Source organism: Heteronotia binoei, chromosome 18, assembly GCF_032191835.1.
Source record: "Heteronotia binoei isolate CCM8104 ecotype False Entrance Well chromosome 18, APGP_CSIRO_Hbin_v1, whole genome shotgun sequence".
NCBI lineage: Eukaryota > Metazoa > Chordata > Lepidosauria > Squamata > Gekkonidae > Heteronotia > Heteronotia binoei.
Genome location: NC_083240.1, coordinates 41005633 through 41032708, shown reverse-complemented (window position 1 = coordinate 41032708; position 27076 = coordinate 41005633). Strand labels below are relative to the sequence as shown.

The window sequence follows — 27076 nt, the reverse complement described above, 5'->3', positions numbered from 1 at the left end:
AAGGTGTGAGGTCCCTTTAAACGTGATGGCTAGAACTCCCTTTGGAGTTCAATCGTGCTTGTCACACCCTTGCTCCTGGCTCCACTCCCAAAGTCCCCAGATATTTTCCTGAGTTGGACCTGGCACTCTAGATAAAGCTATAGTGACTTGGTCAAAAGATTACACAGTGAGCTGATATTAAGACTGAGAGATGAGACTCATTCATGGCCGGTGCATAGGAGTAGGCCAGGTAGGCTGCCTAGGGCGCCACCTGGCCTACAGGCACTCCTCCCCCTGACGTGCCTCCAAGGCCCAGCAGCGTGTGTGGGCTCCTCGGAACCGTCTTCCCCAAGGGATGGTAGGCTCTGTGGAGCGCACACACTGCCCAGTTGCTTTTGCATTCTCGGGTCGGTGAGGCTGCCATCCCAACTCCATTCAGCCCTCCTGGGACTTGAGAAGGCTGAGTGGGGTCGGGTGGTGGTGCAGCAATGGGCACACTCAGGGGTAGAATTCTAGCAGGAGCTCCTTTGCATATTAGGCCACACACCCCTGATGTAACCAATCTTCCAAGAGCTTACAAAAAAAGAGCCTTGTAAGCTCTTGGAGGATTGGTTACATCAGAAGGGTGTGGCCTAATACGCAAAGGAGCTCCTGCTAGAACTCCATCCCTGGGCACACTCCAGGCTTTGAGCGTGCCCACTACCGTGCCACCACACTGACTGGAAGTCAGGGGCAGGGCCTTGCCTAGGGCATCAGAATCCCCAGCGCCGGCTCTGGACCCACTGGCAGTTCTCACTGGTCAACAGGTGCCCATCTACACCTATCCATAACGCTGGCCCTGCTCACAATCTCTGAACATATATGAACATATGAAGCTGCCTTCTACTGAATCAGACCCTTGTTCCATCAAAGTCAGTATTGTCTTCTCAGACTGGCAGCGGCTCTCCAGGGTCTCAAGCTGAGGTTTTTCACACCTATTTGCCTGGACCCTTTTTTGGAGATGCCGGGGATTGAACCTGGGACCTTCTGCTTACCAAGCAGATGCTCTACCACTGAGCCACTGTCCCTCTGCTTTCTGTGTCCTCTTCCAACCAGAAAAGGTGAGGCCTTTAGCAACCAGAAGCAGGTCTTTGAGTAGAGGCACTTCGTGAAATGTTCTTCCCCTTTGCCTGGAGCCAGCCAATACTGGTCTTTTAGCCAAGTCGAAACGTTTCTTTTCATTTGTATTTTTAGCTAAGGGATTGGTCTTTTAATACTGTCTTTTTAGCTGGCTTCTAGTCTGAGAACCATTTTACGAGAGACTGATTCCTCACTCGCCTTATGCCGCTCTCACACCTCTCTTCTCCACGGGCTTTCGTCAGATTTCACACTATCTGTCCCGGGGCTGCAACTCGCTTTGCCTTTTTTGGTGCAGCAAACAGAAACTGGCTTTTAGAGGACTTTGGTCGCTGCACAAAAAATCCTGCAGCGAGTTGCAGCCCCGGGGCAGATAGTGTGAAATCTGACGGAAGCCCCGCAGAGAAGAAGAGGGTGAGAGCGGCATAAGGCTAGCGGGGAATCGATCTCACTTTCAAGCGTTCCGTGTTTGATGTTGTTTTAATGCTGAGGCTGGCTTTGTAAGGCTGGGTTTTGAAGAATTTATTATGAATTTTACACTGCCGTATACTTTTATGATGTTTTACTTTGTAAGACGCTTTGAGCAGGTTTTCCGCAGAAGTGGTAAATAAATTTTATAAATCGCCGCAAGACAAATCAGGCAAGCCTAAAGACATTCTGATCCATCATCGTCAACTGTAGCAGTTATATATCATTTCACAACATTTAGAGCGCTCCACAGACATCACTTCAACCAGGATCAAAACCAAATAACAAATAATACCCCCTCCCCCCAAAAAAGGTATCCTCAAATGACCCATAAAGGTAAAGGTAATCCCCTGTGCAAGCACCAGTCTTTTCTGACTCTGGGGTGACATTGCTAACCCTTTCTCCACTTCTTATGTGATTTTGGGTGGTGGGTGGCTTGCTGGCCTTTTGACTGAGGGGGGTGGCCCAAGAGAGTCCCAGGTGAGCGAGACCTGCTTGGGCTAGCTAGAGATCCAGCTCAAGCAGGCCATGCTCACCCGGGGCTCTCCTTTCTTGCATGAGGTTGCTTTTGGCTGGGGTGGTGACGGCATACGATGAGTTATCCTAATGAGCTCCACCACCTATTTTTCTACAAAACAACCCCTGGAGCTAGCTCACACTAACTCAGCTTAGAGGGAACACTGCCTGGGACCTTCTGCATGCACACCAGAAGTTCTACCCCTGAGTTACAGCACCTCCCTTTAGAGTGTTCCTCCTGATTTTGGTCATAGCTTGACCTCTAGCAGTAACTCATGTTTTCCAGGGCATCTGAAATCTCTCCTAAGCTATACTGGCTACTGTGATCCACAGGGGTTTTCTTTTTAACCTTTACAGTCTCCTCTTGATGCTCTTCAATATTAACATCAACCTAGTTTTTTAAAAAAAGGGATATGCTACCTTCAGATGAGCTGAGCCTCGGAGACAGATCCACAAGCAGCCTGCACATTCAAACAGCGCTAATTAGTGGGTTTTCATCATTTAACTTCCTCCATTCTCAGTGCATTGAGGGAGGGCAGCAGGCAACAATCGGAGTTAAATTCTCATTTTAATTACTTTTGGTCATTAACGTTGTCCTGGAGCCTGCGATGAGGAAACAACAACACATAAGTAGCAACAACAGACCTAGGCACTTCCGATTTTTTGTGTGTGTGTTTAAGTTCCCTTTCTGCAGAGAGCACAGAAGAAGCACACACAATTCCCCAGTATAAAATATTAATTGCAGCTGAAGGATTCGGAATTGCTCTCCTTAATTTATAAGTCAAATGAGACACAGTTGCAAATGCAAACAGCCCCCCTCTGTGCAATGAAGAAGGTGTAATGGGCAAAGACAAGAGCATAGCTTCCATGCCACAGCGGACCACGGTGTGCTGGTATGTCAGTGAACCAAAGGGATTTCAAGCTCTTGTGCTCCCTACTCTCTACCCCCTCTGCCGCCCATGCACAGGTAACCACTACAGGCTTTTCAGGTTCATTTCCAAGTCCTTCTGAATGACCAGTATAGGGCTGCAACCTTGAGAACAACATTTTGGAACTACACTCCGCTGAATGACGTGGGACTTCTGAGTTGGGCTGCTTATAGGGCTGCCAAGTCCAATTCCAGAAATATCTGGGGACTTTGGGGGTGGAGCCAGGAGACACTGGGGCTGGAGCCAGAAGCAAGGCTGTGACAAGCATAACTGAACTCCAAAGGGAGTTCTGGCCATCACATTTAAAGGGACCACACACCTTTTAAACGCCTTCCCTCCATTGGAAATAATGGATAGGGGCATCTTCTTTGGGGGCTCATAGAATTGGACCCCCTGGTCCAATCCTCGTGAAACTTGGAGGGTGCTTGGAAGAGATGCTATGCTGAAAATTTGGTGCCTTTACCTCAAAAACAAAGCCCCCCCCCCACCCAGAGCCCCAGATACCCACGGATCAATTCTCCATTATTCCCTATGGGAATCGTTCTCCATAGGGAATAATGGAGTGCCCAGCAGACATTTCCCTCTCCCCCCCCACACCGCTTTCTGATGACCTTAAAGAGGGGGGAGGGCCTCCAAACCAGAGGACCCCTGCCCTCACCTGGGAATTGGCAACCTGAACTGCTTAGGAATATACCTTAAGAATTGCACTTCGGCTTCAAACCAGGATTCCAATCCTTTCCTTTTTAACAATAAGCTCCACTGGCCTGAGGTCATGAGCCAAACAGCACAATACATTTAAACCGTGGACCACATCAGAAACATTTACAAATAATAATTGAAGAGATATTGTATTGCTAACAAAATAGCATTAAAAGTTGTTGCATGAATGCATAGCAGAGGAGTGCCATACGGATATCGTAAGAGACAAAAATCTGGCCCCTGATCGTGTCACCTCAGAGTTAGCATCAGCCAACAGGAAAGAAACTGCTGGGGGCTAGGGTTGCCAGGTCCAGCTCAAGACATATCTGGGGGCTTTGGGGATGGAGCCGGGAGACTTTGGGGGCGGAGCCAGGAGCAAGGCTGTGACAAGCACAATTGAACTCCGAAGGGAGTTCTGTGTCGGAGCGGGAGTAGCAGAGTGAGGGAGATGACTTGCCCGACACAGGGCTTCAGGGAAGAAAATCAGGCAGACACGTGCAACTAGTGCCAAAAGGTGTATTAACATATATACACAACAAGTGCTCTCTTGTGCAGTCTATACAATATCACCTCCACGGACAAAGTGCTTCGCCTAACCACCATCTCACAGGGAGAGACCTGTGTGATGCACACACAGATCATATATAGTCCAAGCAGCCAATCCTGGCCATGCTGACTCAGCAGATTGCATCACTTGGCTTCTGCCGGCTCAAGCCGGTCTGCTGATCAGGTCACTGTGACCTAGCCTGGCAGCTAGATCACCAGCTGTCATACTGTAGCTGTCAGACTGGGTTTATGTAGATTCTTGCTCCAACACACCTCCTAATCTATTTAAACCCAGTGCACCAAAACACTTTACACAGTTTACATACATGTCCACCAGCAACATTACAGTTCATATTTACGTAGCTCGGAACCCTTTCCGGAATTCGTTCAGGAACTCATCATGATTGTAAAACACATCATCGTGTTCCTGTTCAGCCAGCTCTTTCAGACGCTTGGCTTCAGCCTCCTTCTCCCTTGCCTCGCACTCTGCCACCCAGGCTTTCCATTTCTTAGCCTTTTCTTTTAACATTTCCTCAAATCCGGGTGGGTCTGGATTGACAGTCAGAGTGACATAGGGACACTTGTACCTAGCGGGACGTTGGCCTTTGGTGGACCTGGCAGACACCCGTGGCCCTGTGCTTGGACCAGCTTTGTCTTCTTCGGGTTGCTCTGTTCCCACCTCCTGGGCTGGTTGCTCTGCCCCTGTATTTGGGTGTTGAACCTCCTGACTCTCACACTTTACCTCCAGTTCCTGCATTTGAGGCTCTGCCTCCTGACTCTGCTCGTCAGGCTCTGTGCCAGCATTCGGCTCACCTTCTCCAGCCCCACTGGGTGCCACCTCCTGGGCTGGAGTTCTGGGCTGCGCTCCAACATCGTTATCGCTACTTGGCAGCAGGACAAATTGTTTCTGCAAGGAGTGCAACCTTGGCCAGCTGCTTTCTTCATTGAACTGGGCACTCTTACTAAGTGTTATCTTGCTTTTGCTATTGCAGAAACGATAACACCTGGCCCTTGGCTTGTAGCCCAGAAAAATTAGGCTCTCTGCCCGGACATCCCCCTCCCCGCTACTCGTGGAGTGGATGCCAACCCGAGCCCGTGACCCAAAGACTTTTAAAGAACTCAAATCTGGGGTCTTGTTCAACAGTAACCTGTAAGGCACATTTTTCACAGTATTACACCAAACCCTATTTTGCAAAAAAACAGCTGCATGTATGGTTTCTGCCCAATAGGTCATTGGCAGTTGTGCATCCTCTAACATGCAATACATCCCATTCTGCAATACAGCCCCATGCCCATTTTCTCGGGGCGTTGCCGGGTTCGTCAGACGGTGGGCGATGCCCTTGTTCTCCAGCCAACGTTTCATCTGGTTAGATAAGAATTCCCCCCCTCTGTCGGTTTGTACAGCTAGGAGGTTAACCCCTAATTGTCTCTCCACTGCTTTGACCCACTTGGTGAATGTCTTATACACCTCAGACTTATGCACCATGGTGAAAACCCACGCGTACCTCGTGTGGTCGTCGGTGGCCACCAAGCAGTATCTCCTCCCCGACAGACTCTTTGGCAATGGGCCAATAACGTCTAAATGGACTAGTTCCAGGGCTCGTGTGCTTTCCCTTGAGCTTTCTTTAGCAACAGCACACGCCTTGCTTTTGGTCTTCTTGCAGACCTGGCAATCCAAGTAACATTTGCAAGGATTTACTTTCAAACTAGGCACAAGCTCCAGGGTTTTCTTTAACGCCCTAAATCCGCAGTGCCCAAGTCTCCTATGGAGCAAATGTATACAATTATTGTGCACAGGCTCATTCGACACCTGAGCCACCTGGGCACAATCACTCTGGACCACATACAGTTTACCTTCCCTCTTTCCTGTCACAAGCAACTTTCCCCCACCTCCCAGGATTTTGCAGCAGGTTTTCTCAAATCTCACCTGGTATCCCTGGTCAAACAGTGTGCTAACACTCAACAGGTTAGACTGCAGTGAGGGTACATACAACACATTTTGCAACATACATTTCAGTGCAGGAAATTCCACATTGCCTGAGCAAACAGAATTGGCAGTGGTCCCATCAGCCAATCTCACATACTTATGCTCAGGACTGTCAATGTTTTTCAACAACTCCTTCTCGCAGCAGAGATGGCTCGTTGCCCCAGAGTCTAAAATCCAAGCAGACCCTGTGCTCTCTACTGCAGACGTGACCAGCCGGGTTGCTTCCTCACACGGGCTGGCGGTCCTCCGCTCTCGCCGCACACGCCCCCGCCTCTTCTCCCTCTCGGGGCAAGCTCGGAGCAGGTGCTGCGACGACCCGCATCCATAGCAGCGACGGACTGCAAACGCAGTCGGCTCCACTTCCTCCACCTTCGGACGCCTGCCAGCAGCAGAAGCTGGCTCATTCTTGGCTGTCTTCCCGGACACACCGATAACAGCACGCTGCCCGGCCGACACCCCCGGACAGCTCACGGCCGCAATTCTCTCTTGGAAGTCAAGCAGGTGGGCACAGACGTATTCCATGGTGAGGGTCGCTACGTCCACCGTCTCCAGAGAAGTTATCAGGGGAGTGTACTCAGGTGGCAACGACGACAGCAAAATGTACACTCTGTCGTCTGGAGCTACAGTCTTGCCTCTTGCCTCCAGCTCAACGAAACAGTCCGTTAGCCGTTTGATGTGATCTTTCACACACCCTCCAGCCGGCATAACGGTGCGGAACATCCTCCTTGTCAAGGCCATGAGGGAACCAGCAGTGGTGCTAACATGCACCGCACTCAACGCGTCCCAGGCAGCCTTGGGAGTGTCCTTCCCTCGCACATAAACCAGCTGGTCATCTCCTATAGACAGCACTATGTTGGCCAGTGCCTTATCCGATAACACAGTCTCGGCAGGAGATAAGTCAGCAGGGGGGTTACTCACGAACAGCCATTGCCCTTCACGCTTGAGGTAGTGTTGCATTCTCAGGCTCCACACCGCGTAGTTGGCTGAGGTGAGCTTCTCAACGGCTACTCCAAGCTGTTGCTGAGCCATCGTGCCGACTCCTCCTCACGGCTGGCTGCCGACGTCCCTCTGGCTCTCAAACAGAGAACGGTGGTGCTTCTGTGTCCTTCACCGGCGTTCCTCGCCTCCGGCTCTTTCCAAACTCACAGTCAGCTCAACTCTCAACTCTCTCCTCCGCGCAGCGGAAGCGCCCTGGGCCCATAACCCTGTCGGAGCGGGAGTAGCAGAGTGAGGGAGATGACTTGCCCGACACAGGGCTTCAGGGAAGAAAATCAGGCAGACACGTGCAACTAGTGCCAAAAGGTGTATTAACATATATACACAACAAGTGCTCTCTTGTGCAGTCTATACAATATCACCTCCACGGACAAAGTGCTTCGCCTAACCACCATCTCACAGGGAGAGACCTGTGTGATGCACACACAGATCATATATAGTCCAAGCAGCCAATCCTGGCCATGCTGACTCAGCAGATTGCATCACTTGGCTTCTGCCGGCTCAAGCCGGTCTGCTGATCAGGTCACTGTGACCTAGCCTGGCAGCTAGATCACCAGCTGTCATACTGTAGCTGTCAGACTGGGTTTATGTAGATTCTTGCTCCAACATTCTGGCCATCACATTTAAAGGGACCACACTCCTTTTAAATGCCTTCCCTCCATTGGAAAATAATGGATAGGGGCACCTTTTTGTTGGGCTCATAGAAACGGACCCCCTGGTCCAATCTTTTGTAAACTTGCGGGGTGTTTTGAGGAGAGTCACCAGATGCTATGCTGAAAATCTGATGGATCTATCTCAAAAAACAGTGTCCCCCCCGAAGCCCCAGATACCCACAGATCTATTCTCCATTATACCCTATGGGGAACTGGTCTCCGAGGGCATATTGGAGTGCCCAGCAGACATTTCCCTCCCCCCTCTGTTTTCTGATAACCCTGAGGTGGGGGGAGGGCCTCCAAACCAGGGGATCCCCTGCCCCCAAGTGGGGATTCGCAGCCCTACTTTGGGTTCAGTGGCAAGATAAGGACTGATTCCCCACTAGCCTTACACCACTCTCACTCTCCTCTTCTCTTCTCCATGGGGTTTCAGTCGGATTTCACACTATCTGCCCCGGGGCTGCGACTCGCTCCACCTCTTCCGCCAGCGATCAAGATCCTCTAAAAACTGGTTTCTGTTTGCTGCGTGAAAAAAGCAAAGCAAGTTGCGGCCCTGAGGCAGATAGCGTGAAATCCAACGGAAGCCCCACAGAGAAGAGGAGCATGAGAGCAGCATAAGGCTAGTGAGGAATCGGTTTATATTTGCTCAGTATGGCAGATCACCCTGCAGATTTAACCTGCAGGTTTTTATGTTGGACATTAAGTGCTGTTATATCGAATTGACCACTAGAGGGAGCAAAACATATGCAGTACAGGGGGGAAGGAAACCCTAAAGCAACCAGGAACACTCGAGCAAGAAAAACGAGAAAGCAAAAAAGCCCGATGTTGCCATTCCACACATTAAAAATCCGATTGCAAATTGCATTGTAGTGGATTAAAAGCGCATTATTCAGCGGGTGTGAAATGCCTTTTGTTTTGAATATTTTCTTTCTGTTGATCCCGATTCATTTGTTTCTTTAATGGCATTTTTATGCCATTTCTAGATGACGTGCCTTATATGCAACTGACACAAAAATGATGTTAAGAATAAAATTTATCTGGTGGGGCAAAATTCAACACGAGGAGACAAAAAAGATGCAAAAAACTTGCTGGTTCCATTCACAGAAAAGGAAACTGCAGGGTTGGAGGGATGCCCCTTGAAATGGTGAGGCTGCGAAATTTTACTGGATCCCTAGACTTTGTGTCACCGTCTCCCCCAAAGGATCTAAGCAACCAATCTTCTTTTGAACTTTCATTGAGACTTGTAAGACATTCTCCTTTCAATTAGCATTGAATCTATGATCTCGGTAGTGAGGTATTTCCCAGGGCAGGCTTCTGAAAAGATTTGACGAACGAGATGTTTTACTGGCCTGTTTTAATTGATATACAGATGTGTGATTTGTATTTATTGACCAAAGTTTGATACCCTCCCTCACGGTTGGAAAGTTGGCCTATAAATCATTTGAATAACTAAAATTAAAATAATGGTCACGATAAGAAAGGGATTAATTGTAAACTTTGTACAACTTGTAAATGAGGAAAGCCCTGCTACAAGGCTGAACAGTTGAGCATCCAAGACGGCATTCTCTCTAGCTGTGTTTCCTTTTCCTCCACGTAGATCAGCCACGGGGTGCAAGGAAGCGCTCTCTTCTGTGAGCACCACGTTAATCTGGCCAAATCTATATTCGTTGGGAGTCCCCTAAGAGGCCAGCAACCCTGTCCCTAAAATTAGAGAAAAGAGATACAGTGGAGACTTTGTGGAGGGGTCAAAGTGGCAGAGAAATGGTAAGTAACCATTTCTCTGAAATGAAAGAAAGAAAGAAAAAACAGTTGCGTGAAACCTCTTTACCTATGGCTCAGACTGTTATGCCCTGGAATGTCAGTGGGTAAGCCTCCTTGCTGCAGGTGAATCCAGGCCTTCTGAATATCAGCCGTGAGAAGATGAGAAGGATACGTGAGAAACACCTGGGAGGAAGAGAACATAAGAACATAAGAGAAGCCATATTGGATCAGGCCAATGGCCCATTCAGTCCAACACTCTGTATCACATAGTGGCCAAAAATTTATACACACACACACACTGTGGCTAATAGCCACTGATGGACCTCTGCTCCATATTTTTATCTAACCCCCTCTTGAAGCTTGCTATACTTGTAGCCGCCACCACCTCCTGTGGCAGTGAGAATTTGAATACATGGCCCAATACAGACCTAACTAGAGTTGCCATCAGGTCCATCCTGGCAGCTGGCAGGAGACCGGGACTGGGCTTACTGGGAGCAGGGAAGCTCATCCAATGTTTCAGCGACATGCCCATGTGACTTCCAAATGACCCAGAAGTGATATAGGCATATTGGGGTGATGCTCTGGTTTTAGTTTGAAGGGGAGGGATGGTGGCTCAGTGGTAGAGCATCTGCTTGGTGAGCTGTAGGTCCCAGGTTCAATCCCCGGCATCCCTAACTAAAAAAGGGTCCAGGCAAGTAGGCATGAAAAACCTCAGCCTGAGACCCTGGAGAGCTGTTGCCAATCTGAGTCGACAAGACTGATTTGGAAGGACTGAGGGTCTGATTCAGAAGAAGGCAGCTTCATACGTTCATATGAAGGGACCATAACTCAATGGCAGAAGAAATGCTCTGCAAGGCATGTATAAAAGTCTTGAGATGCCCCCAAAAGGTCCAAAGGGCTAGGTAACACTTCTTTTGAGGGTGGGACAGTGGCTCAGTGGTAGAGCAACTGCTTCGTAAGCAGAAGGTCCCAGGTTCAATCCCCGGCACCTCCAACTAAAAAGGGTCCAGGCAAGTACACAAGGAAAACCACAGCCTGAGACTCTGGAGAGCCGCTGCCAGTCTGAGTAGACAATACTGACTTTGATGGTCCAAAGAGGGTCTGATTCAGTAGAAGGCAGCTTTGTATGTTCATATATGTTTTAGCTTCTACCACAGAGTTTTAATCCAAAAACCAGAGCATCACCCCAATGCCCCCGATGTGCCTATATCACTTCCGAGTCATGGTGAAGCCACATAGACATGTAATGTTGCTAAAATATCAGGCATCCCCCCCGCACACATTTTTTTTTGTGGTAAGTACCCTTGCTAACCAGCTGATGGTGGAGGGGTGGGCCTGGGAACAGGGGACCCCCCCCCCCCACCGGGGAATATGGCATCCCTAGACCTAATATTAAAGATCTTATAATTCTGAAGAGCCCTTCACAGCTGGAAAAGGGAAAAAAATCACACAAGAAGAGCTGGATCAGACCCATGAGGGTCCATCTAGTCCAGCATCTTGTCTCACACTGTGGCCGACCGGTTCCTCTGGAGGGCCAACAACAGGGCATAGAGGCCAAGGCCTACATAAGAAGAGCCCTGCTGGATCAGACCAGTGGTCCATGTAGTCCAGCTTCCTGTCTCACACAGTGGCCAGCCAGTTCCTCTGGAGGGCCAACGACAGGGCATAGAGGCCTTCCAAAGAACATTAGAAGAGCCCTGCTGGATCCAACCAGTGGTCCATCTAGTCCAGCATCCTGTCTCACACAGTGGCCAGCCAGTTCCTCTGGAGGGTCAACAACAGGGCACAGAGGCCTTCCAAAGAACATCAGAAGAGCCCTGCTGGATCCCACCAGCGGCCCATCTAGTCCAGCATCCTGTCTCACGCAATGGTCAACCAGTTCCTTTGGACTGCCAACAACAGGGCAGAGAGGCTGAGGCCTTCCGCCAGTGATGCCTCCTGGCTCTAGGATTCAAAGGTCAACTGGCTCTGTGTGTGGAGGCTTCTTTTAGTCACCCTGGCTAGCCACTGATGGACCTTTCCCCTAAATGACCTCTTAAAGTATGCATTTAATGTCGCTGCAACCTTGCTTCTTTCCCCAACGCTCGCCTCACAGCTGCAACGCCGAACTGGCTTTGTCCACGGAGCTTATTTTCCTATCGATTTCTTTCATTTCGTTCACATATACAAAGTGTAATGATGACATTATTGTCATCGTTATTTATATAGCCCCCATCGATGTACACGGCGCTTTTGGTGCTTTCGAGTAACCCGAGAGCCTGCAGCCAAAGAACTGGCTCACGAGTTCCGATCAATAAGTGAAATCCAGCCTTCTCCCCCCTCCCCTCCAGCACTTCTCCGAGCTCTCATTGCCCCCTCGGGAATGCCAAGTTGGCTGAAGAAGCTGTTACTGGCAAAATCCCTCTTCTTTGCAGTCATTAAAGGAACAGCAGTGGCTGTGAGTCTGGAACTAGGGAAGCCCTGCACCCTCCTTGGCTCTCCGGTTCCTGCTCCCCACCCCTTGCCTACTTTTCCCCTGCCTCAAACTTACTTTCCCATTTGGTTTCTCCTTTATAATCATTATTAATATTATTATGTATTAAATTTATGAATCGCCCAGACCCGTAGCCATGGGGGGGCCGGGGGGGAGGCGCCCCCCATCCAACCCCCCCTCGTACCCTTATGGTCCCTCCTTTCCCTGGCCCCTGCTTTCTCCGCTGCCACTTTTCAACCCCTGCAGCTCCGGCGGCCCCCCTCCGAGCGGCACCTCCCCCTCCCTCCCTCCCACTCACCCACTGGGAGAAACTGTAAAGAGCGGGCTCTGGGGGCTCCTGCAAGGCGCCCTCCGCCCTCACTGATCACATGATCGGCTGGAAAAGCAGCTCCAAAGGTGGCGGTATCTACGCCGCCTTTCCAGCGCGATCGGCAAGTTCAGCGCTGGGGCAGCCAGCGCTGAACATGCCGATTGCGCAGGAAAGCCGGTGTAGGAACTGCCGGCTTCAGAGCGGCTTTTCCAGCCAATCACGTGATCGACGGGGCGGGGGGAGCACCTTGCAAGAGACCCCAGAGCCTGCTCCTTAAAGATTCTCCCGGTGGGTGAGTGGGAGGGAGGGAGGGGGAGGTGCTGCCCGGAGGGGGGCCGCTGGAGCTGCAGGGGTTGAAAAGTGGCAACCCTAATCAACCCACAGTATTGCGTTCCCAAATTAATTCTATTTCATCATTCCTTGTAAGCTGTCTTCAGGATCCTTCTGGATTGAAAAGTGGAGTTAAAAATCTAAATAAATAAATATACAGAATTTTTTTTTTTTTAAAGGAGAGAAAGGCTAGGGCTCCGGCTCAAAGGATTTATGGCCTTACTTCAACAGTATTAAGGCACAAGGAAGGAAGGTTAACAGTGGGAGAGCACAGGTAAAGATTTTCAAGTCTGGAGCTCTGGCTCTTAGCCCGTCTCTGTTTGCAGCCTCCAAACAGGTAAAGATTTTCAAGTCTGGAGCTCTGGCTCTTAGCCCGTCTCTGTTTGCAGCCTCCAAACAGGTAAAGATTTTCAAGTCTGGAGCTCTGGCTCTTAGCCCGTCTCTGTTTGCAGCCTCCAAACAGAAAGAGGCTGCTCTCAGTTGCTTTAATGATGATAAAGAACAAAGCTGTAACATGTATCCACCGGTGTTCCCTCTAAGCTGAGTTAGTTTTAGACTCCAGCTCACACATTTTTGTCTTAGCTCAGGAAGGATGACCCCAGAGTACACTAATATATGCAGGAGCTCACAACCAGGGCCGGCGCGTGGGAGTAGGCCAAGTAGGTGGCTGCCTAGGGCCACGAGGCACCCCCTCTCCTCACACCTCGCTGTCATCCTGATGGTGTCAAGGTTCCCCGAGGCTCGGGAAGCCTCGGCGAAGTCGGGGTGTGTGGCAGTGACATCATCGGTGACATCATCGGGGACATGCGCAATTACACAGCTTGGGGGGGGGCGGAGGTGCGGGGTTCGGCCCGGGGCACAAGAACCCCTAGCGCTGGGTTTGCTCACAACTTTAATGCCAGTGGCTCGCAAAGTAGAATTTTTGCTCACGAGACTCTGCAGCTTAGAGGGAACACTGGTATCCACGCACCTCTCTGACTGCAGGGTAGTCGCCAGCTGCCATGAACGAATCCTTTAATAACAGAAGGATCGAGGCACAGAAAGTTTGCATCACGTTTATGTTCCAGTTCTGCATGAAGAGCTGATCCCAGACCAACAGCAGGGCGGGTAAGTTCAGCACACCGACAAACCCCTACGTAAGAGAGCAGAGACAGCTACGTTTACCCCAGAGTTCCCGAAGCAGTGGATAGCCAGGCCCCGTATCCTTCTTTGAATTAAAACTGGTAACACAACCCACAAAAAATTACAACCCACAAAAAACTTTGTCAAGAGGGAGAGGAAAAAGAGGAGGAAGAGGAGGAGGAAGAGGAAGAAGAGTTAGGTTTACCCTTCACTCTAGAGTCTCGGAGCAGCTTAAGTTACAATCTCTTTCTCTCTCCACAACAGACACCCTGTGAGGTAGGTGGGGCTGAGAGAGCTCTGAGAGAAATGCTCTTGAGAGAACAGCTTTGTGAGAACTGTGACTGGTCCAAGGTCACCCAGCTGGCTGCATGTGAAGGAGGAGTGGGGAATCAAACCCGGTTCTCCAGATTAGATCCCACTGCTCTTAACCACTATACCAAGCTGGCCAAATCACTACAAATAACCTTGAGCCAGAGCCCTAGTATTAACCACTACAGCCAAGCTACGTAATAAGACATATGGCCACAAGTCATGAGAACATAAGAATGTAAGAGGAGCCCTGCTGGGTCAAACCAGTGGTCCACCCAGAGGACAAATCTGCACTTCCTACTTACAGGCAACCAAGCACCAAGGCTTTGCATTTTTTTCAGGCAAGAGAGAAAGCTCCCTGTACTTACATCAAACTTCTCCCAACAGAGATAATGGATGAGCATATGAACATATGAAGCTGCCTTATACTGAATCAGACCCTTGGTCCATCAAAGTCAGTATTGTCTTCTCAGTCTGGCAGCGGCTCTCCAGGGTCTCAAGCTGAGGATTTTCACACCTATTTGCCTGGACCCTTTTGAGTTGGAGATGCCGGGGATTGAACCTGGGACCTTCTGCTTCCCAAGCACATGCTCTACCACTGAGCCACCGTCCCTCTCCCACGGCCCTTTTAAACTGAATTAGAGCAGCAAGGGGACCCCAGTTCAGATCAAGGCCTTGTGGGGAATGGTAGAGAGGCTTTAACCCTTCTACTCTTGCACAGTTTTAAAAGTTGGTATCATCTCTTTACAGGGATTTACAGGTACCAGCACGAGGGGAGTCAAACCGGTGGTCCGTCCAGTCCAGCATCCTTTCTCACTAAATAAGAAGAGCTCTGCTGGATCAGACAAACGGTCCACCTAGTCCAGCCTCCTGTCTCACACAGTGGCCGACAACCTCTGGAGGGCCAACAACAGAGCACAGAGGCTGAGGCTTCCCCTGATGTTGCCTCCTGATGCTACTATTCACAGGTCCACTGCCTCTGAATGCGGAGGTTCCATTTAGCCACCGTGGCTAGTAGCCACTGACAGACGTCTCCCCCAGGAGTCTATCGAATCCCCCCTGAAAGCCAACTATGCCTGTAGCCACTATTACATTCTCTGGCAGTAAATTTCGCATTTTAATAACTCGCTTTATAAAGAATTATTTCCTTTTATCCATCCCGAATCCACTTTCATCCGCTTCATTGAATACCCTCGAGTTCTACTCCGCTCTGCTGGGAGAGGAAGAAAATGTTGTCTCAACTCAGGGTTCTTTTGGCTCGCCTTCTCTGCAGCAACTGTAGGGAACTTACTTTCCAACTCTGCTAGGTGACTTAACCACTGCCAATGCACAGAGACAGCAAAACTGCCTAACATCTCAACAGAGACCAGGGGGAAAGCTAGAACAATAGGTCATGCAGCTATGCAAGGTGCAGCCTTGGTGAATCTCTAAATGGCGAATCTCTAAATATTTGATTATTTCCTTGAGATGCGATAGCAGCTCTCTCACAGCCCGCAGCTTAGGGCTTTCTGCCCTAGACTGCGCCCTGAGTATATTCTACAATCCACTGGAGCTCTGTAGAAATCTGACAGTCCAGGTATTGAAGTGGAAGAGTGATAGCGCAGCTGAAGCTGCAACAGTGCCCCCTTGTGGCTTTAAGCAGCAATAGGCTCAAGGACTAAAACAGTGAGGGCCAAACTTGCTTAATGAAAGAGCCGCATAGAATAAATGTCAGATGTTTGAGAGCCACAAGACATGAAGGCAGATATTTGAGAGAGGAAGGAAGGAAGGAAGGAAGGAAGGAAGGAAGGAAGGAAGGAAGGAAGGAAGGAAGGAAGGAAGGAAGGAAGGAAGGAAGGAAGGAAGGAAGGAAGGAAGGAAAGGAGGGAGGGAGGGAGGGAGGGAGGGAGGGAGGAAGGAAGGAAGGAAGGAAGGAAGGAAGGAAGGAAGGAAGGAAGGAAGGAAGGAAGGAAGGAAGGAAGGAAGGAAGGCAGACCTAGCAAACTGATGGGGGAGGGAGGTGGAGGTGGAAAGAAAGCAACTTTAACTTTAAATGCATTCTCCAAGGCAGGTTTATACAACTATCTGATCAACCCAACAATGCTTGCAGTTACTACCTGGTTTCTACCCTGGTTTCTCTACCAATGATGTTTGCCATTCCCTTCAGTAAACCAGACTCTCTTTTTACCTCACCCATCCACTTCCTCAGGAGGAAAGCCGGGTTTGCCAGCAGCTCCTTGGCCACGCTTGGTGTTGACTGACTTTTCTTCTCAAATGCCAAGATCTGCTGAGTTCTGAATGGTTCCTGAAGTATCTGATTCACCAAGAAATCCTACCAAAGAAAGGACAGGCATCCCGTTGTGAAGGGAACAACAGGACTCAATCTAGACCCCTGGTTTCTCTACCAATACTTGACTCTTTGAAAGAAACAAAATGAGCAACATAGCAGAGAGACCACAGTAAAAAAAAATATTGTTAAGCCTGTTTCCTCTTGCCTGTTTACATGGTGCATTTGGGGGAAATAAGAAAGACAACCGAAGAAACCCACAAGGAATGACAGGAGATGGATTAACTAGGAAATCCTTCTCCGTCAAAATCAAATTAATTCCCCCTTTTCCATTCAACTGACACGCAGTTCCTCTCAACTTTCATGCCCCTTAACAGCATGCTGAGTCCTCATCAGGCAATTTGGGCTTCTTTCTTTTGGCTAATTTACAAAGCCATATTTTACTGCATACTGGGAAGCAGGGGAGGGGGATAAAGAAACCCCTATCTTGTCCGTGAGCAGCCAGGTTTTTCTACTGATTCTTATGAGTCACTAATACATCTAATTCCTAATATGACCTCATCTGTGGATACTTAAATCTGGGAATCCGGGCCATGTAGAAAGAGAAGAAAAGATCTTTTTACGAACTTGGGGAAAACCTCAGGTTTACAGAAAAGAAGAAGACCGTAGATTTATACCCCATCCTTCTCTCTAAATCAGAGTCTCCGAGTGGTTTACAATCTCCTTTACCTTCTTCCCCCACAACAGACACCCTGAGAGAGCTCCTTTCAGGGACAACTCTGTGAGAGCTATGGCTGACCCAAGGCCATTCCAGCAGGTGCAAGTGGAGGAGTGGGGAATCAAAGCTGGTTCTCCCAGATAAGAGTCCGCACACTTTACCACACCAAAATCCAAAAACCTTAAAAAACGAAGAAGGGTTTAAATCCCCCCTCCCCACATACAAATTGCCTGCGCTTGCACAGAGAGTGCCCCTCCCACTGGTCCAACCTCATCCATGTGGGGCAGGGGGCTGCAGTGGGGAAGGAAGAATGCAAACCATGTGACCCATGGAGGCGTGCAGGGGGAAGGAGCTGCCACTGCCTTCCCTGCTACTGCATGAGCTATGGAGGGTGGCTATGGAAACGGGCAGGTGATGGAGCCAGCCTTCCCATCATGTGATGCAGAGGTCACCAGCTGGCAGGTGAATGCGGGCTCAGATGGGTGGGCTAGCTGGAGAAGAGTGAGACCCCCACCACAGCCCTATGAGCTGCAGAGAGGCGAATGGAGAAGGAAGGAATTGCCGCTGCTCCTCCTCACTGCACGAGCCACGGAGGCAATGGTGATGCTGGGCTGGCCGGGGGGGAGTGAATGGAAGCCGGAAATCGGGCAGCCTGGTGAGCAGCGAGAGGATGGAATTCTCCACCCGCTAGTTTCACAGGACCCCCCCCTTGCCCAGTTTCCAATTATATGCAGTGACCACAAGTCCTAACTACTTAGGGCCAGCTCTTGGGGTGGGAGTGGGGGGCAGGGGAGGTCACACATTTGCTGGCTTCAACCTTAAAAGACCAGAGGCAGTGCAAGAGATCTCTCAGGCTGATTCCACACTAACCTTGCTCCGCACCAGGCTTCCGTTTCTCTCCGGAGCAAACCAGCAATTTCACACCGGTTGCTCTGCACCGCCATTTTGAGCCGGGGCAACCCGCGATTTGCCGCGCTGCAGTGTAAACCTGTTTTTTCAGGTTTACGCTGTGGCGCAGCAAATCACGGGTTGCCCTGGAGCAAAACGGCAGCGCGGAGCAGCTGGTGCGAAATCGCTAGTTTGCTCCGGAGAGAAACGGAAGCCTGGCGCGGAGCGAGGTTAGTGCGGAATCAGCCTCAGTTTACACATATTTTTGCTGTCACTGTTCTGACAGCCAAAAAAAACAACATGGGATCACAGTTCACCAAACTGAGAGCCGGTTTGGTGTAGTGGTTAAGTGTGCGGACTCTTATCTGGGAGAACCGGGTTTGATTCCCCACTCCTCCACTTGCACCTGCTGGCATGGCCTTGGGTCAGCCATAGCTCTCACAGAAGTTGTCCTTGAAAGGGCAGCTGCTGTGAGAGCCCTCTCCAGCCCCACCCACCTCACAGGGTGACTGTTGTGGGGGAGGAAGGTAAAGGAGATTGTGAGCTGCTCTGAGACTCTTCGGAGAGGAGGGCGGGATATAAATCCAATATCTTCATCTACCTCACAGGGTGTCTGTTGTGGGGGAGGAAGGGAAAGGAGATTGTGAGCCGCTCTGAGACTCTTCGGAGTGGAGGGCGGGATATAAATCCAATATCTTCATCTACCTCACAGGGTGTCTGTTGTGGGGGAGGAAGGGAAAGGAGATTGTGAGCCACTCTGAGACTCTTCGGAGTGGAGGGCGGGATATAAATCCAATATCTTCTTCTTCTTCTTTTTTGTAGCAGACACTCCTTTGCATGTTAGGCCACACACCCCTGATGCAGCCAATCCTACAAGAGCTTACAGTAGGCCCTGTACTAATTGCCCTATAAGCTCTTGGATGACTGGCTACATCAAGGGCATGTGGCCTAACACGCAAAGGAGTTCCTACTACAAAAAAAGCCCTGACAGTTCATATAACAGGCAATACAAAAAACAAACAATATGACTCCAAAAAAAACTGGCAAAGATGAGTAAAAAGATGTCGGATAGATGTTGGAAACGTAAGAAACATGAAGGTTCTTTTTATCATATGTGGTGGACTTGTGGAAAAGCGAAAAAGTTTTGGCAGATGATACAACAAGAAATATCTAAAATTTTGGGATATGATTTTAAGAAAGTTGCAGAGACTTTTCTGTTGGGATTACAAATGGAAAAATTTCCAAAAGAAGATAGAACTCTAATCTGGTACTTGCTCTCAGCTGCTAGGACACTGTATGCGCAGTTATGGAAGCAAGAAAAAATACCAGAGAAATGGGACTGGATCGTGAAAGTTTTATCGTGGAGTGAGATGGACAAACTAACAAGAACTTTAAGAGACTACGATTTGGAAGTGTTTAAAAGGGAGTGGAAGAAATTTAGAGGATATATAGAGAAAGAGTGGAATGTAAAAAGACATTGGACAATTTTTAAATAATGAATATGAGAAAAGGGAGAAATTGAACATTGATTGGTTAAGGGTACCTTTATAAGTGAACTCAAGTATATAACTTTGGCGGGAGTCTAGTAATGGAGGGAGGGGGGATTAGAAAATATCATATGGGTTAGGGATAGTAATGATATGTTATTAATAAAATTGTTAAAACTAAAACCAAAAAACAACACTATGATATACTGGCTAACAACGTTTAGTAAAGCCTTTTTAAGAGTCATATAATCTTTTGTACACATTATAAAGAAGTACAACATTAACAATATTACAAGAAAGGTCTATTCAGTGAGCACTAGATATAGGCTCATTTTGTCAAAAAACCTCCCCAGGAGTATCAAAGATTTCAGGTTTTCATGGCTGGTAACATCATTAGGGTTTGTAGAATCTTTCGGGATCAAGTGCCGTGTTCTACTGGAGAAAGTTTTCCTTCCAGACGTTTCGTTCTCAGCTGCGGAGAACATCCTCAGTGGCGTTGCAGCCGGAGCAGGCACTCAGACCTTCTTGGCTGCTCCGGCTGCAACGCCACTGAGGATGTTCTCCGCAGCTGAGAACGAAATGTCTGGAAGGAAAACTTTCTCCAGTAGAACACGGCACTTGATCCCGAAAGATTCTACTCCCAGGAGTATTTCTTTTTCCTTCAGGGTTATCAGCCTCTTGTTTCAATTCAGTGTTAATACTCTCTGCAAAATCTTTATTTTCTTCAAAATCTCTCATCCTCTCAGTACCACCTAAGTGTTTATATTTATATTAGGAGCTTAAGCCAGTTCTGAACTTCTTCTTGCAACCAGATGCAAAAACCTTCTGGATTTTGCTGGCCAAATGCTCTCTACAATATTTATATTAGGAGCAAGCCAGTCCTAACCTCTTCTCTTACCAGATGCAGAAGCCTTCTGCATTTCTCTGGCAAAATGCTCTCTACAATATTTATACTAGGAGCAAGCCAGTTCTTTAGGAAAAAGCCAATCCTGAACCTCTTCTCTTACCACATGCACAGCCTTCTGGATTTCTCTGGCAAAATGCTCTCTGCAATTTTTATTAAGAACAAGCCATTTCTGATTGACGGCAAAATGCTCTCAATGCCACTTAAGTGTATCGTTTAGTAGCAAGCCAGTCCTGTACCTCTTCTCTAATCAGATGCAAATGTCTTCTCAATTATGCTGGCAAATGCTCTCTAAAGAAAAAACTTACACCTATTTTTGCTGTCACTGTTCTGGCTGCCAGCAGCTCTGCCAACCACCCCCCTAGAGATTCCAGTTGATGCCCAACTGGCCATAAAGCCTACCCTTTAGGCAAAGATTTCAGCTAGCTAAACAGAAATTTACTTGAGGATCAATGGTGATATTCTTTCTCAAAGAACTCCAAAGGTGATTGAAGAATGTGGCATCTTCTCTCTCCAGAAAGCTCATCACTGTGTCAGCTGCGGCATGGACTTCTGCCCAGCTTGGGAACAGGTTCTGGCGCAGGGAATGTAGGTACATGGCTAATTCATAGGGGTGTTCATCTAAAATTAAATGATCGCATTGAAATCACAGGAAGGGGCCTTCAATTAGCAACGTAATAGGATTAAGAAACTGAAACCAAGGAGAAATCTGGCACGAAGCTGAAGTATTAATGTGGCACATCAAACAATGCAGAAATTACATAAACAGGATAATGAAGACAGCGACAGATCATATGATTCCTCATATGATATGATCATATGATTCCTCAGTGGAACAGGTTTCCTCGGGAGGTGGTGGGCTCTCCTTCCTTGGAGGTTTTTAAACAGAGGCTAGATGGCTATCTGACAGCAATGAAGATCCTGTGAATTTAGGGGGAAGTGTTTGTGAGTTTCCTGCATTGTGCAGGGGGTTGGACTAGATGACCCTAAAGGTCCCTTCCAACTCTATGATTCTATGATTCTATACGTGTTAAACACAGTACGACAGTCCACAGTCTCTTTCCCTTTATTGAAGCATTCTTCCTGGCTCATTCCATTATAAAAAGCCCAATTTCCTCTGTAAAAAATGTATTACTGATTGCATTGCCTCACATTGTGCCATGAGCCTTCCATCTCAGGGAGAAAGGCAGACTTTACATAAAAGGTAAATAAGAACTTCCTGACAAGAGCAGTTCCTCAGAGGAACAGGTTTCCATGGGAGGTGGTGGGCTCTCCTTCTGTTTTAATTTGGTGGTTCTGGTCCACCCATTTTAATTTGTTGGTTCTGGTCCACCCTTCCGAGGCAACAGAAAACTACTCTGCACCATCCTCTATATCAGGAGTCCCCAACCCCCAGGCTGTGGACCAGCCTGTTAGCAACCGAACCACAGAGTGAGGCAGAGACACAGCACCGCCCCTTTCGCCCATCCAGGTCCCAGGCGGATGAAAGAGGCAGCGCAGCCTCACTCCGAAAGCCCCACATCTTTCATTCGCCCGGGTCCCAGGTGGGCGGAAGGGGCAGTGTGGCAGTGACCTTCGCCTACCCCTCATTTAAAGACCCCCGTGGGAAGGCAGGGATTGGGTGTGAGCGTGGGGGCAGCCCGGGACAGCAAAAAAAACAGGTTGCTTACCTGTAACTGATGATCTTCGAGTGGTCATCTGTGCAGTCACACACATGGGTCTTGCCGCAGGCAACGGATCCGAACCTCGGAGCTCCAATAGCTCGCCTATAGCGTCTTTTGGCGCGCTTTCCTCCCGCCCTGGGGAGCAGGCAGCGACTGCGCATGCCTGGAGCGGGGGGAGAGCGCCCATTCCACTCAGTTTCTTCCAGCCGCCGTTGGCACTGACACTATACAAAGTTAAGCAACGATTACAAGAGGCCAGCAGCGGGGAAGGCTGGGTGGGTGTGTGTGACTGCACAGATGACCACTCGAAGATCATCAGTTACAGGTAAGCAACCTGTTTATCTTCTTCGTGGTCTCTGTGCAGTCCCACACATGGGTGACTAGCCAGCTAAATGTCCTGGAGGAGGGTGCTGGTAAAAGAAAGAAGTTAGTCACGTAATCCAATCACATAATATTATGCAACATAGAGATGGAAGCGGATGCACTCACCCCTGACTTCAGTGGAAGATGGATCTGAGGACCGCTTGACCGAAGGAGACGTCACGTCTCGCACGAACGTCTAAGGCATAATGGGAGACGAACGTGGATGGTGAGGACCACGATGCAGCCGCACAAATGTCCTCTAGGGAGACGCCTTGCAGGAAAGCCGAAGACGTCGAGACCGCTCTAGTAGAGTGGGCCTTAAGACCTTCGGGCAGAGGCTGTTTAGCCAGTTCGTAACACAACCTGATGGCACTAACTACCCATTTAGATAGTCTCTGGGTAGAGATTTTGTGTCCTCTGTGAGGATTTCCGTAGGCCACAAACAGATTGGGGTCCTTACGGAAAGGTTGTGTACGATCAAGGTAGAAAGATAAAGCTCTTCTAATGTCCAGAGAATGCAGGGCTCGTTGACCCTGGTCGGATGGGTTGGAGAAAAACGTTGGTAGAGAAGTTGAAGTCGATAAGTGGAACTGGGAGACGACCTTCGGAAGGAACGCAGGGTCCGGTCGCAGAACAACTTTGTCCTTGTGGAAAATAGTGTAGGGAGGATCGTGACGGAAGGCGCATAAGTCACTTGCCCGTTTACCTGAGGTAAGGGCTACCAGCAATGCAGTCTTCCAGGAAAGAAGGTTAAGGTCTATGGTAGCCATAGGTTCAAAGGGAACTTTCATCAGGCAGGAAAGGACTAACGATAAACTCCAAGTCGGGACGAAGGGCTTAACAGGTGGATTGAGGTGCAACATGCCCTTAAGAAAGGACTTAGACAAAGGATGGGAGAACACAGTTTTGCCATCAACCGGGTTATGGAACGCAGAAACTGCAGAAAGGTGAACCTTTAAGGAGGAATAACAGAGCCCTGATTTCTGTAGAGAAAGTAGATAATCAAGGATCAGGTTAAGGGGTGCTGACTCTGGCTGCAGGCGGTTAGAAGTCGCGAAAGAGCAGAAGCGCTTCCATTTGCGTTGGTACGAAAGTCTGGTGGAAGGCTTCCTTGCGTTGAGGATGATGTTGGCTACCTCTGTGGAGAGGCAGGAGGATGTATTCTTCAGGCTGCCAAGGCCAGAACCCGAGGGTTCTGGCCACTGGCCTGTGATAAAAGATCGCCCGCCGGAGGAAGGCGGCGGCACGTGTGGCGGGACATCTGCAGAAGTCTCGTGAACGCAATGAGGATGCAGTCTGTGCCATCTCGTGCTATCTTTACCAACACCCGTGTCAGAAGGGGGGTTGGTGGGAAGAAGTAGTGAAGAGGACCTGTCCAGCTGTGAAGGAAGGCATCGTTGCCCCTCCTGGAATAAAAACGAGGACATTTGGCATTCTCCCTGGAAGCAAAGACGTCCACCTTGGGTGTTCCGAAGCATCGGAAGATACGACGAAGGTAGGTCGGATTGATGGACCATTCGTGGTCGTCTATGCGAATCCTGCTGAGGGAGTCGGCCAGAATATTCTCCACACCCGGGAGGTGAATGGCAGTCATGTAGATGTTGTGCTTGACACACCATTCCCAGAGCAGTACGGCTATACGGCACAGGCGGAGGGATCTGGTGCCTCCCTGCTTGTTTATGTAGTAAACTGTTGCCATATTGTCCGTGGAAATCTGAACGTGTCGGTCCCTTATCAGAGGGAGGAACGATTGGAGGGCCCTGTGTACAGCAATCAGTTCTAGGCAGTTTATGTGCATGGCCCTCTCGGAGGGAGTCCAAAGCCCCCTGACGGTCTTGTCCTCTAAGTGGGCTCCCCATCCCCACTTGGAGGCGTCTGTTGTGCCGACAGTCATCGGAGGAGTCGGTAGAAACGGCATGCCTGCGAGCAGATTGTCGGGTACAGTCCACCACGTGAGAGATAGAAGTGCTCTCTGTGGAACAGTGAGTAAAACGCTCTGCGATTGCGCCTGAGGATGGTAGGCTCGTACAAACCAGAGCTGTAGTTGTTGCATCCGTAGCCTGGCAAAGTAAAGGACAGACGTTGTGGCGGCCATGAGGCCCAGCAGGCGTTGGATTGTGAATGCAGACTGACGAGGCTGTTGTTGAACTGACTTGGCTAAGGCAATGATAGTTAGTGCCCGATCCTCGGGGAGGAAGGCACGATGGAGAGAAGTGCGCAGAAGGGCCCCTATGAACTTAAGGTCCTGGGTAGGTGTGAGATGAGATTTTGAAGCATTCACACGAAGGCCCAGGGATTTCAGAAGGGTGAGAGCTGTGTTGAGGTTGCTCTGCAGTCGATGTTGAGTCGGAGCTATGAAAAGCCAGTCGTCGATATATGGGAAGACTGGGATGTTCCGGATGCGAAGAGCAGCTGCCACCACTGCCATGCACTTGGTGAAAACGCGGGGTGCAGTGGAGAGGCCGAATGGTAGGGACACATATTGGAAGTGGTCCTGGCCCATAGCGAATCGCAGATACCTCCGATGCTGAGGTCGAATGGTCACATGGAAGTAAGCGTCCTGGAGATCTAGAGAAGCCATCCAGGAATTCCTGGGAATCAGGGGCAAGATGGACTGCAGGGAAATCATTCTGAACTTCCTGTATTCGATGTGTCGGTTGAGGTTTCGCAGATCTAGAATGGGACGCTTGCCTCCATCCCTCTTGGGGACCAGAAAGTATCTCGAGTAGAAGCCTGTCCCTCGATGTTGAGGAGGGACGGGTTCTATGGCATTTTTCTGGAGCAAGTCCAGAATTTCCTGATGGAGGAGTGTAGACGGGGGGGTAGCAATGAAGTAGTGGTGGCGAGGAGGAGAAATGAACTCGATTGCGTAACCTAGGCGCACGATGGTCAGCACCCAGGAGTCGGTTGTGATCTAGTTCCAACTGGGAAGGAACGGAAGGAGACGTGTGCTGTAGGACGGTGGGGTTTGGAGAGCAAGTGGGTTTTTGAAAGAGTCAAAGAGACTGCTTAGTCTGGAGGGAGGTCTTCTTGGTTTGCTGGGGCTTAGGTCTCTGTTGGAAATGAGGTTTTTGTTGAGGACCCTTTCGCCTCCAGTAGTCACCTTGTTTTGGTGACCGTTGTCGTTTTGGAAATGATGGTCTCCAAGTTTTCGGTCGATTGAACTGCTGGGAGTTTGGTTGGGAAACTCCCAGACGTTTGGCGCGTTTGCGGCCATCGTCGACAGAGGTTAGCACTTCATCCGTGGACGCATGGAAGAGGCCTAGGCCATCGAAGGGTAGGTCCTCTATCTTCTGCTTGATGTCGGGCTGCAAGTTAGTAGAACGCAGCCAGGCATGACGGCGCAAGGCGACGGAGGAGGCGAAGACTCTGGAAGAGCAGGAAACAGCATGTTGTACGGTGTTTATCTGCTGTTTGGAGACTCTGGACAATTCTGAGACCAAATTGGAGGCCGTTCTCTGAGAGGTTTCAAGGAGAGAAGGGATCAAGGGTGTGAATTGATTGGCTAGATTGAAGACATAGGCAGAAAAATAAGCCAAGTAGTTGTTGAGCTTAGAATTGGTAGAGGCCAGAGTGAATAACTTCCGTGCCAAGGTATCCAGTTTTCTCCCTTCGCGATCTGGTGGTGTAGGGTGTCGTGAGGGCTTGGCCTTAGTTGCAGAATGAACTATAATAGAGTTGGGCGCTGGGTGAGTAGCCAAGAATTTAGCATCCAGGGCATGAACCCTGTAGAGCGAGTCAAATCGTTTGGAGGTAGGTGGGACAGAGGCCGGCTTGTCCCACGCCTCTCGCAACCCCTCGAGATGTACAGGTAGCATCGGAAGGAGCGACCCTGGTGGGAAGTCAGCCTGTACTAAATCATGTACAATGTCTGAAACTTTAGGAGAGTCAGACGGCAAGGCAATTTGGAGAGCGTCAGCCATAGTGGTGATGAGATTTAGATATGCTTTGGAAGCATCAGATGGTGAAAGGCGCAGCTGTGGTGCAGACTCCGAGGCGACAGAGGCAGGGTGGTCCTCCGAATCCGATGAAAGGGAGGATTCCCGATCAGAATGGGAGTCGTCAGCATTGGGTGAGTGGTGCGGAGCGATCGATTCCGAAGCCGAAGCCCGAAGCTTGGGAGCGTGAGTGTCCTGGGCTGGTCGAGTCGGAGAAATCCGGATGGGAGCCGTGGTGGCTCCGGAGGGAATAGTAACGGGCTTGTTGAGGTCCCGAGGACGATCAGGAACTGGAGACAGAGCCGACTGCCGAGGGAGGTGATCGGATTCTCGAAGCTCGGAAAAGTCTCGGAGTCGATCGACTTCACGGGTTCGAGGAGAATGACGGATTGGAGGAAGGTCACGGAACCGACCGTATGCTCGGGTTCGGTGAGGATCATATGCTCGGGTTCGAGGAGAGTCGTCATAGCGGATCCGAGGGGCAACGACATCACGACCGAGGTCTAGATATCTGGAGCGGTGAGTTCCCTCGTAGGAAGGAGAACGAGATCGGCGATGACGAGACCTAACCCTTGGTGAAGGCGATCGTGACTGAGAAGAGTAGTCGTAGCGCGGACGAGCATACGGGTCATACGGGTCATAGTAGGCGGAGGA

At 49.6% G+C, this 27076-nt stretch overlaps 1 protein-coding gene across 1 annotated transcript in view; it reads right to left on the bottom strand.

Annotated features, from left to right (window-relative positions):
• Positions 1 to 9226: 9226 nt before the first annotated feature.
• Positions 9227 to 27076, bottom strand: part of LOC132586988 (uncharacterized) — a 44129-nt gene continuing 26279 nt past the window's right edge. The window contains exons 9-13 of the mRNA XM_060259160.1: positions 20900 to 21078; positions 16362 to 16505; positions 13734 to 13895; positions 9718 to 9833; positions 9227 to 9590 (exon numbers count right to left, since the gene is read on the bottom strand). Coding sequence (XP_060115143.1) covers positions 9548 to 9590; positions 9718 to 9833; positions 13734 to 13895; positions 16362 to 16505; positions 20900 to 21078 — 644 coding nt within the window. The 3' untranslated portion in view covers positions 9227 to 9547. The remainder of the gene's footprint in view (positions 9591 to 9717; positions 9834 to 13733; positions 13896 to 16361; positions 16506 to 20899; positions 21079 to 27076) is intronic.